The sequence below is a fragment of the Melozone crissalis genome, unplaced genomic scaffold, assembly GCF_028551555.1.
Source record: "Melozone crissalis strain CALT ecotype California unplaced genomic scaffold, PUWL_Pcris_2 ptg000017l_1, whole genome shotgun sequence".
NCBI lineage: Eukaryota > Metazoa > Chordata > Aves > Passeriformes > Passerellidae > Melozone > Melozone crissalis.
In genome coordinates, this window is record NW_026535795.1 from 5357257 (window position 1) to 5374348 (window position 17092).

The following is a 17092-nucleotide window of genomic DNA, read 5'->3' on the forward strand; positions in this document are numbered from 1 at the left end:
CCTGCTGCTTTCTAAGAGAAAAAGCTCCAGGTTTTGCATAAAACTGTTTAGAGCTGCTCTTCCTTCCCTGTGTGTTCCAACCACGTTATAGTCTTCCACAGATTTTTTTGTCCATGACTGTTTCAGAGGCTCTCATTTCTCAGTTGCCAAAGCAGCACAGATATTTCCCAGTGCATTTGTTTCAGCCTTAGCTGGTAATTTGCAGTGGCCTGGGGGGGCTCTTTCCTGCAGCCCATGGCTGAGGTTTGATGTGTCAGATCCAGCCTGTTTCCTACTTAGGGCAGGATTGCTTTGCCTTTAATGTCAGACAGCCAGGGCATGTTCCAGTGCAGCATGTCTGGAAACCACTGGGCTTTGTGGGGCAGTTAATTGAAACGTTAATTGGAGAGGCTATGCTTGTCTGGTTCATTTATTTCCAGCCCTCAAGAATTTACTTTCAGACCTTGCCAGCTCTTTGCCTGCCTCTGTTCCTGACCTCCCTGTCAGCTGTTCTGCCACACTGCACAATCCACCAGGTCTGAAGGAGCATTAAAACAGTTTAGCACCTTCACTCCTAAAAATTTACAACAGAGGATCTGTTTCATGAAGCAGAGGGAATTGTTTCCAACAGCCTGAAGGTCTGGACTTGCTGTTTGCTCAGGTTGTTTGGGTTGGTTTTGAGGTTGTTTGGTGCTGTTTGGTTTGTGTAGGAGATGGCCAGGGAGCAGAAGCAGCAGCTTGTGCAATGTCAATGTTTTTCCTCTCTGCTATAGCTCTTAAGAAGCTTTATCTTTCAAGGAATTTGAGGGGTGATTTGCCTTCCCAGCCTGTAGGTTCTGATCCAGCATGCCACATGTGTGTGGGAATAAAAGTCTGCAATCTGATGTTCATGGTCACACATGTACTGAAAAAAGGCTTTAATATTTTTAAAATACTTCTTTCTTCTTAAGAGCAGATGGAGGTAAATAGCCAATAAGAATACACTTAACTACAGATGGAAATACTTGAAGATGTTGAGTGAAAATTCTTTCCTAACAGATTCCTAAGAATTGTTAATTGTGGCTTTTGTACAGATTTATAGTAATTTTCTTATTTAATGAAATTTTCATTGTGAATATGTGCTCAGTTGGGGCATAGATCCTATATCTTGTTATGGTTTTGTGTTTAATGGGATTTCACTCTGATCCCCAGCCTGGAGTGAGTGCTCAGACCAAGCCCTTCCCTCTCCTGCCAGGTTCACTTTTGGCTGTAGGTGTGTGTGGTGAGTTCACAAGGTGTTTGCCAGCACTCAGAGCTGTATCATGGAGTCTGTGATGTTAATTCCCCTATTAAAGCATGACTTGAAAGCATACCAGTTTCCTTTTATATTTTTTCATCTTTGAGGGTGGGATATGACCTTGTATTTACCCACCCCTTGGAGCCATGAGCTGTTGCTTGGTTCCCCCCAACAAGAGGGTGCTCTGCTGGGCTCAGCATGGCACACAGTTGCTGTTTCTTCCCTGTGGAGGTCATGCCCAGTCTTCCTCCACCTCTAAAACGTGTCCAGTGAATATTTCAGAGGAAAACACCCCCCCATGCTGTTTGTTTAATGATGTGCTTGGAAATCATAGAATTGCACAATGCTTTGGGTTGGAAAGGACCTCAGAGTTTATCTTGGTCCAGCCTCCGCCTTCCACTGGACCCCATCCAGCCTGGCTTTGAACCCTTCCAGGGGTGGGGTATCTGCTTGTTTCAGAATGTTTTGTGTTGCTTCTGCAGCTCTTCTCCCACAGGTGCTGTGGTGCTCTGCAGAGCAAACCCAGACTCTGCTTGGAGCATCCCCTGGGGCTCCTGCCCAGCCTGGCTGTGGGAGATTCAGTTCAGGGGTTTTTATTCCCTTCAGGACACAAGAACAGGGGTGTCTTTGTGGTAATTAATTAAAAATTTCCTCTTTAAGTCATTGTGTCCCCTCAACTGTGCTCCCTGTGGGTGTGGGATGGAGGGTTATCAGAAATCCTTTTGGTCTGTGGGATGGTGTTGAAGGTGAGCACCCCCAGGGCCCTTCCTGTGCTAGTCCTGGGCAGGCCTCATCTGCTGCAGCCCCCCAGCCCTGGCTTGCTCTGGACAAGGTGTGGCTGAGGAATTTGGGTCTCCTTTGCCTTCCCTCCTGCCCCAGCTGGCCTCAGTGTGGAGGAGGAGGTACAAGCTGTGCAAAGCTGCTCTCCCTCTTTGTGGTTTGGGCTGTCCAATAAAGGATTCCAGTTACTCTGAAGCCATCAGAAGGCTCAGAGACACAGATTGCCTTTCTGTCCCCAACTACTCCACAGAATCTTGTGGGAACTTGGTAAATCTGAGTCCTTTATCCCTCTGCCAAAGCTCTAGAAATCCTGGCTGCTGGGGAGCTGGTCACACAAACACTGTGCTCCTACAAGCCTCCTGTTGCACAGATGCCAAGTTGCAATCAGGTATTTCAGTTCCTCAGCTTTCACTTTCTACATCTCCTCTTGTGTTCCTAATCTGATGAGCTGTGTCATTGCAGCCCTGAGGAGTCTGGCCACCATTCCTCTCCACATCCAAGCCCTGCTTTGGATGAAATTGCCTTTAATCAATAAAGGGAATTGTGAAGCTCATTGTAGGAGATGCATCTTCATTAATCTCTTGCCATTTGGGGTCACCAGGCAGGGAACTGTCCTCCTTCCTTCCTCACAGCATTTCAGATATTTCTTTGTGCCTTTGAGAATGTTCCTCCTTTTCCTTTCCTCCTTGTATCTGTCTGTGGTTGTGTTTTCTGACCAGCATTCATCGCTTCTCAAGGAATCAGTGCTCTTCAGATCACCCTAAAAAAATAACCCCTGAAGCCAGATGTGAACAACCTCAGAGCTAACAAAGCACCTCACTAAGCAGTAAGTGCATTTCTCTGTGGTGATCTTGCCCTGTCACTGGTTTCTTAATGTCCCTGCTGGAGTTAGGTGAAAAATGGAAAATTCACTGAAAAACTCCCTGTGTTCCTTTTTACCTGTCCAGCACAGAGGTGGTGATGGGCTTTGGGAAATATCCTGGGTGAGAGCAAAGGAGCAGCTTTGTGTTTGCAGCTGGAGTATCCCAGCTGTGCTGCGGTGTCCCTTCTCCCAGCCCAGTGCTTCCAGAGGCTCCTGGAGGCTGGGGCTGCCCAGCAGGGCAGGAATGAGCTGCTCTGCTGCTCCCCCTCCCTCTCCCACCTCCTCTCCTCCAAGCTCAGCCCCTCTCCCTGCTCCAGCTGGAGCCACAGGTTTATCTGGAGGCGAGGAGTCCCTGCTCTGTAAGCTGAGAGCCCCGAGGAGGAGGAGGGATCTGCTGGACCCCGGAGGAGAAAGGGTTTGGCAGCCTGGAGGAAAGGGAGAGAGGCAGAGCCTGGGCACCATGGCTGCAATCTCTGCTCTTGGGCTCCTGTCCCTGTGTCAGCTCTTGGCCACAGCATCAGCTCAGGTGAGAAACCTCATTTGTGTCTCGTGCTCAGGGGGAAACCTGTATGGGTAAAATACAGTGTGTGTTGTACCTGTGGGGTGAAACGTGGCAATAGACAGGTATTATTCTGAAGTTTATTACAAATGAGATTTATTACACCTGGGTTTGTACCTGTGTGGGTAGGTGTAAAAACTGCTGCTTTCTGTTTCTGTAGAAGTGGTGTTTTCCCATTCAGGACTGTAATTATGAGAGGAAATGCCTTGGAAAGGGCAGATCTGTTGATTCAAGAGAAACAGTTTGCTTTTACAATGAAGTAACAGATCTCCAGCGGAACTGATCTGATCTGGGTCTTTATCTCAATCAGAGTTTCTTACTCATTCCCTAAATCAATTTTCAAATTTTACACTTAGAGCATGTTTAACCCTTGCTCACTTGAGACATGAAGCTGCATGAAACTTCCCTGTCTGGTGTTAATATTATTGTCTGGGGAAGTGACTCCTCAGTGAGATTTTCATTGTTAGTGAGGAATTTTCACAGCCTGGCTTGGGAATTCAGAACTCTGCTGTGAGCAGAGCTACTTCTACAATGAAACCTTTGTTCCCTGAAGCTGCAGTAAGCTGCTCTCTGGAGCCCTCTCCATACAGAAGTCATTTATTGGACCTTTCTCTCCTTCCCCCACCTCAGACCTTTCCAAAAGCCCAGATTTTCAGGGGGCAGCCTGGTCAGAGAGGAGACTTTCTTCTCCAGTCCTCATTGGTGTCTGCCTGGCTTTGCCATCACCCATCAAACTGGGGCTATAAATTCATTATTTCTACCAAGCACTTGGCACCTTTTCCATGGGCTTTGCATTTCCTCCTCTGCCCAACCCAAAACGTGCCTGTAGTCAGAACAATTTCCTATACAACAAAACCTCTTTGCTGCCCAGTGACCAGTTTGCACTCCCAGTACAGTAAAAGGAGCTGGGGATGTGCTCAATCAAAAGGGTTTTCCAAAGAGCCTTGCACTGCTCTGGAGCGCACCCAGGCTGGCAGGGGGTGCAGATTTAGGGTTAAGCTGTAGGATTTTTGCCAATGATTTCTGATCTAGCCCATGTGTTCCTTCTGATGGAAAAACAAGCTCTTGTCTCTCACTTTTCCCCAGTCCCTTCCAAGAATTGGACCCCAAGGCCCTCCTGGACCTGCAGGACCCCCTGGACCATCTGGCAAGGACGGCATTGATGTGAGTGGGGCAGGGCAGGGCTGGCTGGGCCAGGGCTGGGCAGAGAAGCTGCTCCTGCTCTCCAGATCCTCTGGGCATCCCTGGGGGAAGGACCTGGGAAATCCTGTCCTGTTCTGCAGGAGGCTGAACAGCCCATGGGGTGCTGAGCAGGTTCTCTGCAGGATCAATCCCCTGTCCCCAGGGAAGGCTCAGGGGTTTGTGAACCTGCTTGCAAAGTGGAATATTTCTCTTTTTGTGCAGAGGTATGATGTGTGTGGGGTCAGGGCACGTTCAGCAGCTCAAAGACAGATTTATGTGATGCTTCAGAGCATCTCCATCTCTACAGAGGCTACAAGAGACTCAAATATGCAGCACTGGACACTGCTTTTCTCTTTTTAGTTTTATTTCAACATTGTCATCATGGTTATCCCTCACTTTGGCACAGGATGTGTCAGGATCTGACTCTTGTGTTGCCAGACATGAGTTTGTAGTGGCCCAAAAGGCAAATAAAATGAAGAGCCTTTGTTTCAGCAGGCAGCTCCTTACACCTTCTGCAGAGGGAGAAGACGACATAACCCAGGACTTAATGGAGGAGAAAATCTTGTTCTGTTACTTTTAATCCGTGTTTCCATAGAAATTAAAAATATTGCTTCTGTGCATCTGTTGGATAAGGACTGAATTGTGTCCTGTAGTTGGCAGTGGATAAAATGAACATCAGATGGGCCTTCAGCAAGACCACATCAAATGCAAAATCTGGGTTCCTGCTTCAATTTCCAGTTTGAGCAGCTCTTGTCTCTCTGAGCTGCCTATGGAATGGTGCAGAGGGTTTTAAAGCTCAGCTGAAGTGCATTTATTGGAATTGGGCCCTTAAGCAACCTTGAAAAAATCTATTCATTCCATGCAGGTCATTTTCTTTTGAATAAGGAGGTAAAAAAACCCAAATGTATGCACTCCCTGGTACATGGTGAACAAGGAGTGTTTGTGCCTGCAGTGGGGAGCTTTCCCTGCAGCTCCCTGAGTCAGGCTGGGCTGAAGAGAGAACCTCATTGATTTCCAGCTGCTCCTCTGAGTGTCCTTTTGGCTAAAGGAGTCTGTGTTCCTGGGGATCTCCCTCTGGTTTTGTGGTTCCGAGAGAGACGTTCAGAGCTGGCACCTCGGCTGCTTCCGACTGGTTTTGGTGGCGCTGTTTTTTTGGTGGCACTGTATTTGGTGGCGCTGTTTTTGGTGGGGCTATTTTTTGGTGGCACTGGTTTTTTGGTGGCGCTGGTTTTTGGTGGCATCGGTTTTTGGTGGTGCCGGTTTTGGTGGTGCTTTTTGTGGTGTCACAAAAGGCTTCAGGGGACACTCCAGAGGAGGGCAAAGGGAACTGGTTCCAGTTTTCAGCAGGGCATTGCTGTGGCCAGCACACTTTGGGAAAGGCTGGCTGTGATCCACTGTGGAAGCAAAAAGAAGAGTTTGGGAAGGATGAAACCCTTCAGATTTCAAGTTTCAACTTCTGCAGAGAGGAAATGGGAAAGAAACCCTGTAGTTCCTGCTTTCTACAGGATATTTTAACTCTGGAGCAGCGCCAGCATGGTTCTCATTGCTCTTGGAAGCAGGAGCCCAGGGAGGTGTCAGTCATGTGGACCCTCACCCTTTTATCCACAGCTAAAAGCTTTGGAAGGCTCCCTGTGGGACAGAATCAAATAACAACATCTAATTAATGAGAAGAACTTAGCCCTAATTAATCAAAAGGCTGGATAAAGTGTTTAAGGTGCAAAGCCCTGCAGTCCCAACTTCAGCCTGGAGTTTTGGCTGCACAGAAATAATCCCTAATTTGAACTTGAAGCCCTCCCTCGTAGGGATGGAGGATGTCAGGTCCCTGTTCAGGTGAGGTGGTCTGGCTGCCCAGGAAGGCTCCAGGATGGTTCCTGCTCCTCAGCAGGACATGGAGTCCTCTCAGGAGCTGCACAGGAGGAGATGCTGGGCTGTGCCTGGTGTTGAGCACAGTCACAGCCTCCCTGCTTACCAGCTGCCCTTTTTGTGTCAGTAAAATCCAAAAAATGATGGCAAATAAAATTCCACATTTTGCTAGTGCTGCATGGGGAGGGTCATGTGGATCCTGAGTGGCAATGTCAATTATGCCACTGCAAAGTGAAACTATTTTTTCATTTTTCTTTTGTTGCTGAGATTTTTTCTTAAATTGCAATTGAAAATTTTCTGCGCTGTATTCCTGAACTCTGTAAGCCATTCCAGCCAGGTCAGTGTGACAGATGACTTTGGATGAAAGTGGTGTGGAAATGCTGTGGATATCTTTGAGCTGGGTGCTCAGCAGTCTCCTACCATCAGCTGTGAGCACTGAGAGGTGCAGAGCATGCAGCTGAATTATTCAGGATATCTCCTTGGATGAACTCCACCAGCCCAATTTCTCAAAGGTCCAGCTTTCATCCCTGCCTTTCAGGGGGAGCTGCAACATTAAGTCCCTCTGAAATATTTTATAATTAAAGCCTTTAACAAGCTTCTCGTTTCATACCCAGTAACAAGCAAAATCTCTCTCCCAAGACTAGAAACAGCATGTTTTGATGGAAAGAATTAGTGACAAGTTCCTGTGAATTATTTCTGGAGATGTAATTCCCTAAATTGCTAATAAGCAATTGTCACTTTTCAAAAATCAAGCTTTTTTTTTTTTCCCCTCTGTTTTCTGTCTCCTGCCTTGACTTGCTGAGAAAGAGAAAACTTCCCCATGGCACCAGGGGAGCATTTCCTTTTGCTGACAGCCCTTGCTCTAATTCCCAGTGACCTGGCATTGGGGGTGCATGCCCTGATTAGGCTTTGGATTCAGCTCCCTGAAGTTCTGGGGCTCCTGCAGGGTTCCACCACCACAGGATCAAGGTTTCAGATGGTCCTCAGCATTTCTTATTCGTGCTGTGACCTCCCTGTGCAGATTCCCACCACAGAGGAAAGGAGAAATGCAAGGGGCTGGCAATTCCAGGTGCTTGAGGAGGGAGCAAACCACCCCTGCAGCCCTTTCCAGCTGCCTTTTCATTTCCAAAGAACTGTTCCTTTCATTTCCTGGGCAGGGAACCTTCCCCAGCCTGCTATGATAACTATTTATGGAAAAGCTGTGGGCAAAGGACACTGAAGGAGTTGCTTCAGCAAGTCAGAGCATAAAGATGCCTCTGTTCAGGGCCCCTCTGCTTGGTCAGGGGTGCAGGACATAAATCCTGGGCAGCTCCAGGCTGGAGGGATTTGCCCCCAGCCCTCCCAGCAAATATAGAAACCTGCTGTAAATCCCACAGCTCTGCATTCACCTCCTGCCCCATGGTGGGAGGGATGGTGTTTTATTTCCAGCCTTGCTCTGTTAATAACCACCCTTCTTCCACAGAGATTTTCTCCTTCCAGGGTTGCCCCTTCCCCTCTGTTCACCCACAACAGCTCTCAGAATATTCAGTGCATTTACCCTAAAGCCAGGAGGGCAGGTACCCTCTGGACTGGGACACAAAGTGATTTTCTGTGGGATGAGTTGGAAACCAAGCTCCAGTCAAGCTCCTGCTCTTCACAAATGTTTGCTTCTTTTGGGGCCTAACAATAAAATACAAATTTTTGTCTGGAGTCCACACACACACATATGAATGTCAGTATAGGACATGAAGGAACACAAGCACACACGACTGCTCTCAAGGTGAAGAAAAGAGAAGTTTATTTTCTGACTCCGACATTTATAGTTTTCCAAAAGTCACAGTGGATTGGAGAGTGACAGTGCCACCTCTCCAATGACACTGGACAGAACAACAGTCCATCAAATTTCTCCTGCTCCATAAAAGAATGCAAAATAATGAGTTATTTACAGAAAGTGTATAAGAAAGTTTGTTACGCGAATGTCAGCATCAGAAGGCTTAGAAAATCTTAAAAATCAGGGTGACATCTGAATGTCGTTACAACTGGTTGAGCTGGAAGAAGTGATTAAAGACTCACAAAATGTTGTCTCACAAACACCTTTAATGCTGTTCTTAAAAGCTTCTTTTTATTACAATAGAGAAAAATTAGAGTGCTTTTGAAATATTGTATGAAAATTGTGTTTAATGCAGATTGTGCAATTGGATTAGGTGGAAATCAGATGGGGGCTGTGCTTGTTTGCTTTCCCTGTCCAAGTTTAGTCATATGAAGGAAATCATTGTAGACAGTTGTTCATTCTTCACTTTGTGGTGTAATCCCCAGCTCCTGGCAGTGCCACAGCTCCATACTGTGCCCTGGAAAGCTGAGTTGATCTCTGTATCACCAGGAGGGTGTTTGGAAGCTGTGACACCCATCCAGCTTCCTCTCTGCCCCATTTGCAGCCATTCCCAAGGGGAAATAAATTCTGACCATGTGTGGAAGGAGCTGGAAGTTCTGTGGGCAGTGTTTAGGAGCAGTGGTTCTCTCTGGGGGTTGGGGATGTGGATTTCCCCAAATCTGCCACTGCAGGTGTTGGACAAGGCTCATCCTGCTTGGGGGGCAGCAGGTTTAGAGCACCAGCTCATGAGATTGAGCCAGGTAAATGTTGGAGAAGGCATGATGAGAGGTTTGAGTGCAATTGGGAGCACCATTGTTGGAAAAAGTCAGCAAAGCTTCAGCACTAACGCTTTTTCCTCTTTCCCCTAGGGAGAGCCAGGCCCTCCTGGTTTGCCAGGCCCACCAGTAAGTATTTCCTGCTTGGTATTGATTGTCCCTCCTTTCAAAAGGACACAGGACATGAGCTGGCACTCCCAGCCTTGCTTTCCTCTTCACCTGCCACAGAATTCCCAGGGGTGGGGATGCTCAGGGGACAAACACATTCTTCTGCTTGATTGCTATCAGTGAAACAGAATGAAAGTTAAATTAATGAATGAGATGAGTGAGATAAAGCCTGTGCGTCACCTGAATGGGGACAGGTGTCATGGCACCAAGGCACATGACATTTTTGGTCATTTTTGGCACTGCTCTGAGTCTGCTGCAGCCCCTCAGCCTGCCGGGGTGCCCAAACCTGTACCAGACAGAGCCCCTTGCTTTGGTCACTTACTGCATCCCTTCCCTACTAAGAACAGCTTGTGAGCACGTGGAAATGAGCCAAAGCACTGAAATTTAGGATTTGGATATGGATTCACATCAAGATTCACCTCTCTTCATGGGATTCTCCCATGTTGCATGGTGTAGGATTAACACATCAACAAATGAGCTTCCATCCTTGAATCCTTGCTATGTTTCTCCTGTTGTTTTTGTTATAATAATTGATTGTTTACCTCATGTAGGGGCCAAAAGGGGCACCAGGGAAGCCTGGAGCTGCAGGTGAAGCTGGATTGCCCGGCCTTCCTGGAGTGGATGTGAGTATTTGTCATCTTCTCTCAGGTTTTTTAAACCTTTCACCCAGGCAGGAGAGTTTTCCTGATGTGTCTCATCAACTTCTCTGTGCCTACTGGAGAAGGAATGGGAGTCCTGGCCCTACATCTGTGTCTTGCATGTCAGGAGAAATTGAAGGAGAAGCAATTCTGGGCTGAATTAAGGAATATGAGAACAATTTTGAGATGTGTTGCTGACAGGATGGCACTCTGTTGATCTTTTGGGGTTTTTTTGCAGGGTTTAACAGGAACTGATGGCCCACCTGGCCCGAATGGGCCTCCAGGAGACCGTGTGAGTACCTCATTAGATCCTAAATCTCTTTAAATGGTCATTGTTACTGAGTGTGGGGATGATTTTCACATTCTGCTGTAGATTGGGGATATTCAAGTGGTGATACTAATGTAAACCCTTGCAGAATATTTGGATCCTTGAAATGCAGTCCCAGGTGGTTTTTCAGTAGGCAGGGCATGAAATCCACATTTCTTTCACATGGCTTTGAACCTGCTTGGGTTGCCTCAGTGGTGGCTTTACTGGGGATATTTCAAGTATCCAAAAAGTTTCTTGAAGCAGTCAACAGACTCAGTTGTGGAGTTTATCAAAATGAAGTTATTTTGGCCTTTATTTGCAGTCCGAGTTGGCAGATCTGTGTTGTTTATAATTAATGCTACTGGGTATTAATTGTTTGAACTTTTGCCTTTTATTATTTCTGGAACTGTCCATATGGTTGCATTATTAGTTGCCATAGTGTTCCCCAGCCAGCCTAGCAAGAAATAAGGGGTTTTTTCTGCTTTCTGCATATTCTATCTCTGCTGAGTGGCACCACAGGGACAGAGGAACAGCAGCCAGAGATGATACAGATGTCCTTCAGATCACCCACAGTCATCTCCCCTCTCAGGCCTCCCTGTGACATTAAGGAATAATCATTAATGAGCCTCCCAGCACAGATTGGGATCCAGCATGGCTCTTCTCCTGTCTCCCAGACGGCAATATAGGGCTTGTGTCCACAGCTGGCTTGTTGGCCTCTTGGACTCAGGGCTGCAGTGATGGGCTGGATTTCTGTCACCTGTTCAGTATATCCCAATAATCCACTTGTTGGCACAAGGATTTACTGAAATCTAAAAAATCTGTGAGTTATTTAAGGGAATGAACAGTACAACCATGTATTTGTGATATGCTCTTCTTCCTTTGCCATGTGACAGGCAAAGTCTGTGTGGCTGCTGGCAAAGCTGAGTGGCAGGACCCAAATATCCTGGTCACAGCTCCAGGCCTCTGTCCATCACCACCACCATAAACCCCACTCCTTTTCTGCCCCTTGTGCCCATCTTTCTCCCCAGAGATGCAGGTCGGCCAAATCCTGGCCACTCTCAGACATTCTGTGGCAAGGGCCCAGCAGCCTCTGGGAACAGATCCCTGATTTTTAAAGGAGGGAAGCTCAGGAGCACCCGTGGGAGGCTGTGAGCAGTTCTGAGCCCTGTTTGGGGCTGGGTGGCAGTGCCCACTTGGCACACAGCTCCTGCCTTGCAGGGTGATTGAGCAGGTGATTTTTGGGCACAGGAATTCCTCTCTGGCTGCCCCAGACAGGCAGAGCTGCCCTGGCTGCACGCTCGGGTTTGCTGGGCTCTCCCATTTCGTCTAACTCAGTCTGGCAGCATGGGGCAGAGCTGGGACCCCTCCTCAGTTATGGGAGCTTTTCAAGGTCACTGGTCCATCTGGGAAATTGCTTTAATTGGTCTGATAAAAACCTGGGGAAAGGGAGGGCCTCTGAAAGCTTTGGCACTCCAAATGGAGCATTGTTAGCCCAGCTTGCTTTTTTTTCTCCCTGTCTTGTAGAACATATCTCAGTCTTGCAGGACTCACTGAAATAAGCTGTTTCCTTGTTGCTGTGGGTTTTAATTCATGCTTAACACTCTGATTTCTTCCAAATAAGCTTAAATTTTTCAACTGGAGTGTCTGAGAGCAAAGCTATTTAGCATAGGGAAGTGGGCTCACGGAAGCCACTTTTCAGTAATGATTTATTGCCAAACATTTCCAAAAAGTTTTTTATCTTAAATATCTCCCGCTACTCTCAGCACCCATTAGCTTTTCTCCTGCTTCTGCTTAAAGACTGATTAGCTCAAATCTACCTGGTTTTTCAATTTTAAAACCCTTTATTTTTAGCTGGGTCCTGACCTCCATGTTAAGTACTGGTGTCCTTCATTGCAAAGTTCTCAAAGGCCATTTTGAAGCTTGTTGCTTTCCAATGAAAGCAATAAGGAAAACATAATTATTCAGTTCGGTTTATGAATGTCATAATAATCAAGTGTTTTCTACACTCCATAGCTGTCTATTCACAGAGTAAATCGCTACAAAATGAAAAATGATGATGATAGTGTTTTCTAATCAAAAGAGAAAGAACATTGTTACCAGGAGAACGAGTCGAGTCACACAATGTTATTAAAATTGAGATGTAAATTAGAGTCTCTCCTTTGCCTTAAGGCAGTAGCATCAGCTCATTCAGGGATTTCACAGTCTCTTACCTTACCAGGAATGTTCACTGCTGCATTCTGCACCTTACACCCTCCAAGGCATCAGAATTAGGGAGCAAAGGGCCAAAGGCTGGCATTTTGAGTGCTCTGCCATCTTTCTGGCCTGTTGGACAAAGCAGAAAGGAGGGATCCAGCTGCTTTCAGAATGAGGGTGCAAGTGAGGAGGTGCCAGGAATTCAATGTTTCCCTTGCAGGAGGAGATCCCAGCTGGTCCCTTACAGCCACAGCAGTTGTGAGGATTTTATCCTGCAGATAGAAGTGACTGGGGCAGAGCAGAGTGACCTGCAGCAGGAGAAATGAATGAGCTGCCATTCACAGCACAGCTGATTTTATTGGATTACTGTCCTCTGCTCACAAGACCACTCTTAACAAGGCCTTGGGTCCTCTGTGTCTTTCTCCTTAAGCTTAACAAGGGAAACCATTTCTAAACTCCTTTGGCCTGATTTATTAAAAAATATGGATATTGATCTAGTACCGATATCCAACTGTGACAGACAAAAACTCTCTAACAGTTTCAAGTTAGAAAGTGGATGTTTATTGTGGGATAGCTCCCAAATACACCCCGCAATTTACAGGTGATTACAGAGTCCTTTCATCTATACAAGTATTGATTTACAGGTGATTACAGAGTCCTTTTGTCTATACAGGTATTGAATACCCAAAATACAAATGCATATTCATGACTTTGGTACATCCCATTCCCCACTTCGTAGGGTAATCAGTTCAAAAGCTATTAAGCATGGGTAGTTTGTTCCTTGAAATGGGTCGGTGGTCCCTTTCATGGGGAGGGGTCCCAAAATGAGGAAGTAAATGAAGTCTTCTTCGTTCTGACCTTTTCAATGCAAATATGACAAATGAACCCTTGGTAGAACTCCCATTCCTGTCTTCAATTGGTTTCAGAACAGAGGAGGCCTACAGTTGTCTTATGTTCCTAAAAGCCATTTATCAGTTTCTATATTCTTCATTATAAACCTAGCTAACCAAACATTGTGTGCACAAGCAATCAATCAATTATTAGTAAACTACTAACTCTTAACTTCATCAAAGCCTACCCATTTATTTTAGTTAACTCAAATAAAGCTTATCCCTAACTAAAAACTCTGCTCCTCTAAAACCCCTAAATTATTTAAAGTTTGTGTCTCAGGCCCACAGAGCAGGAGCAGAGGGCAGGTGTCATCCCTGGGGTCACAGTGGGACATTCTTGTTCTCCTGCTCCCAGGGGCAGACACCCTTTAATTCCAGCTCAGGAAATCTGCTCAGGATGTTTCTGTGCAGCATTTTGGGGATGCTTGGGAAGGAGCTTTGGGCTGGGGAGAGGCCATGGAAGCTTTGTCCTGCACCCTGGTGCCCTGGGAGCTGTCCCTGCCCATGGCAGGGGTGGGACAGGATGAGCTTTAAGGTCCCTTCCAACCCAAACCATCCTGGGATGCTGGTTCAGAATTATCACCTATAATGAATGTTGCAGCCTGCTGGCAGCTTTGCAATGCAGCAAAGGGGTCAAGGAGATCTCTCTGTGTTCTTATCTTCAGTCAAGCAGGAGCTTCTCAGCTTCAAGAGTGACTTAATTCCAGTCTAAGCCCCAGCCAAGCCTAAGAGTGGGAATGCAAACTGGGAAAAGGAGGTGGGGGAATTGCCAAGGAAGCAAGGGAAGAAGCAGAAGCTGCCAAATCTTTGGCTTTGCTTGAAAGGAAAATAGATGGATTAATAAAATTCGCTAGAACAAATCCAAATTCTGTTAATAGTTTTAGGAAGCTTAGTAATTGGATCTACAATGTGAATGTATTATGAATGAGAATATTTCAAGTAGATAGAATTCAAGTTATGAACGTTTAGATATTCATGGAGGATATTTTAGATATTCATCTGAGGCCAGCTGGGACTTCCAGAGTAATTATCCATATATTTTTGTCCTTATATGTGTGAATTCAGCTGAGCATCTCCAGTTCTGTCCAGCAAGACACTGCTGGAGTTTCCCAGCAAAGATTGGAGTCAAGGAGAGCCGGCCTTGGTGACTCCCCATGTGGAGGTTCCTCTTTTATCCCTGTTGATTTTTATCCTGTTTTATTCCCACAGGGTGCACTGGGACCTGCTGGGCCACCTGGACCTGCTGTAAGTACCTCCCAGAGCAGCTCATGTGCTGAAAATGTGGAATATTGTGCCAAGAGAGGATGGGAAGCTTTGCACCCCAAAAAAAAGGATCAAAGCCTGAATGAGTGAATATATTGTTTGAAATGTTTAAATGTGTATGTGTGACCTGTTCAGGTAGCACAGGCCTGGTTTTATTCTCTGAGGTGCTCTAAAAGCAAACCAGTTTGGGATACAGACTGACATTTCAAATGCTATCACAATTATTAGACATTATCTAATGGCTCATCAAAATTAAAAGGAAGAGAAAAAGGAGAAATAGATAAACTGGAGTATTTTCTTCCTCTCCATGTCCCACCCTTGTGCCACCACACATCTCTCTTCTCACAGATGTCTCACAGGTAACAGAGATGGAAAGGGAATACAAATTATTAGAGACAGCAAAAGGATTCATCAAAACTCTGCTCTGATTGCAAATTATAATCATTATAATGGGGCAAGGGAGTGATAAGGAAACTTAAAACAAAAAAAAAATTAGCAGCATTTTTCCTGTGTGCCCGTTTTCTGAGTGCTCTTTTATTGTTTCAAATGTTGTTTTCAGGGCAAAGGACTACCAGGACCTCCAGTAAGTAATAAGAATTTCTTTTTCAAAAAAATTATAAATTAATATTAATAATTAAATTAAAGAACTAAAAATTATAAATTAAAATTAAGATTATAAATTATACATCTTAATTTTATTGGATATTATTGGATACTCTGACTGTTGCAAACCCACCCCAGGCCTCAGGTCCTTCTGCTGTGCCAGAAGTCCTGCAGATCATTGACCCTGTGTGGTTTTTATCCTGTCCCCACCCTGGGGAAGCTGGATTGGTGTAAAGTCAAGGCTCAGCAGCCTTGTAAGCAGTGGGAGTGACCAGCCCTGGGGCAGCTTTGGTTTGGTGGGGCCCTGGGAGCTGCCCTGTGCCTGAGGGATGCAGATGGGCAGTGAATTCCAGGGGAGTTTTTGGAGTAAAAAGCAAGATGTGCCTTGGGAAGCTGCTGGTCTGGTGCAGGTGGAGCTCCTTGGGGGGAATGGAAAATGGGGACAGCCCAAGTGATGCCTTCAGTTTGAGCTTTCATGTTTTCCTGATTCTGTACTGCATTAGTATGGAACTCTGAATTTCATATGAAGTGTTAGCAAGTTCCCCTCACAGTGTAGTCAGACAAAACAATCCTTTTCCAGCCCCAGAACCAAGGACACCATTACAGCTCCAGCCCCAAAAAGTGCAAAAACAGCAAATTGAGGAGAGCAAACTGGGAGGGTGGGACTGCACAACCTGGAGCTGGAATTGGACATTTAACCCCAATATGGAAATGGACCAAAGCTTATAAAAGTCTGAGAATTTGTGACTCAGGGTCCATCTTGGGTGTAGCCATGGCTGGCTCTTGCACTGCCCAAGGTGCATCCTTAAAAAGCCTTTCAATAAATCCCAGTTTTATTCTTTAACTCTGTCCAGCCCCTGTTCCAGCCAGCCTCTCAAGGCACCACAGCTGCTGGGTACCCCAGGTTTGGGGTGTCCAGGTCAGCACAGATATTGAAGCTCCACTCTCTGTTCCACAGGGGCCTCCAGGACCCAGTGGGCTCCCAGGGGGACACGGATTTCGGGGCCCTTCTGTGAGTTTCTCCCACCATTTAATCCTCATTTACTGAATGTGCCACCACCACAGAAGAATGAGTTTTTAATTTTTGTTTCTTACCTCTCTCTGAAGTGATATTTGTTAGCCACCCCTCACATCCCCTTGCATTTACATTGAAAGGGAATTCTTACTGTTTTCCTCTCCTTTTAGGGACCTTTTGGTCTGCCAGGATTCCCAGGGCCTCCTGGACCACCCGGGCCTCCTGTAAGTTGAGACTTGCAAATGAATGTGAGAAAATTCTTGGGGAGGGGGAGTCTGGAATTTTCTTCTTGCTGCACTTTTTATTTGTTGCCACTGCCATGAGCACTCAGCAAACACCATGTCCTGAGGAGAGGACTTTTCTCTGGGTGTTTTGATGGTGATCTCCTGTTTGTTATTTGTGCTCTGTGTGAGGAGGCACCCAACGAACCCCACCTTTACGGCACACAGGGCATGGGAAGGGCTTGCTGTTCTCTCCAGGAAGGTTTTTGTGCTTGCTTGGATCAGGATCTGTGCTTGCAGGGCCAGCAAGGGGGGACTCTCAGTCAGGTCCCTGTGTGATCGTGTTCACAGGGGTTTCAGGCTGAGGGAAGAGACGAGGATCTGACTCCGTGTTCCAAAAGGCTGATTTATTATTTTATTATATATATTACATTAAAACTATACTAAAAGAATAGAAGAGAGGATTTAATCAAAAGGCTAGCTAAGAATAGAATAGGAAAGAATGATAACAAAGGTTTGTGGCTCAGCTCTCTGTCCAAGCCAGCTGAATGTGATTGGCCATTAATTACAAACAACCACATGAGACCAATCACAGATGCACCTGTTGCATTCCACAGCAGCAGATAATCAATGTTTACATTTTGTTCCTGAGGCCTCTCAGCTTCTCA

General features: G+C 46.1%; 1 protein-coding gene across 1 annotated transcript in view; it reads left to right on the forward strand.

Annotated features, from left to right (window-relative positions):
- Nucleotides 1–3357: 3357 nt before the first annotated feature.
- Nucleotides 3358–17092, forward strand: part of COL9A3 (collagen type IX alpha 3 chain) — a 36152-nt gene continuing 22417 nt past the window's right edge. The window contains exons 1-8 of the mRNA XM_054274887.1: nucleotides 3358–3423; nucleotides 9220–9255; nucleotides 9846–9917; nucleotides 10171–10224; nucleotides 14532–14567; nucleotides 15145–15168; nucleotides 16147–16200; nucleotides 16374–16427. Coding sequence (XP_054130862.1) covers nucleotides 3358–3423; nucleotides 9220–9255; nucleotides 9846–9917; nucleotides 10171–10224; nucleotides 14532–14567; nucleotides 15145–15168; nucleotides 16147–16200; nucleotides 16374–16427 — 396 coding nt within the window. The remainder of the gene's footprint in view (nucleotides 3424–9219; nucleotides 9256–9845; nucleotides 9918–10170; nucleotides 10225–14531; nucleotides 14568–15144; nucleotides 15169–16146; nucleotides 16201–16373; nucleotides 16428–17092) is intronic.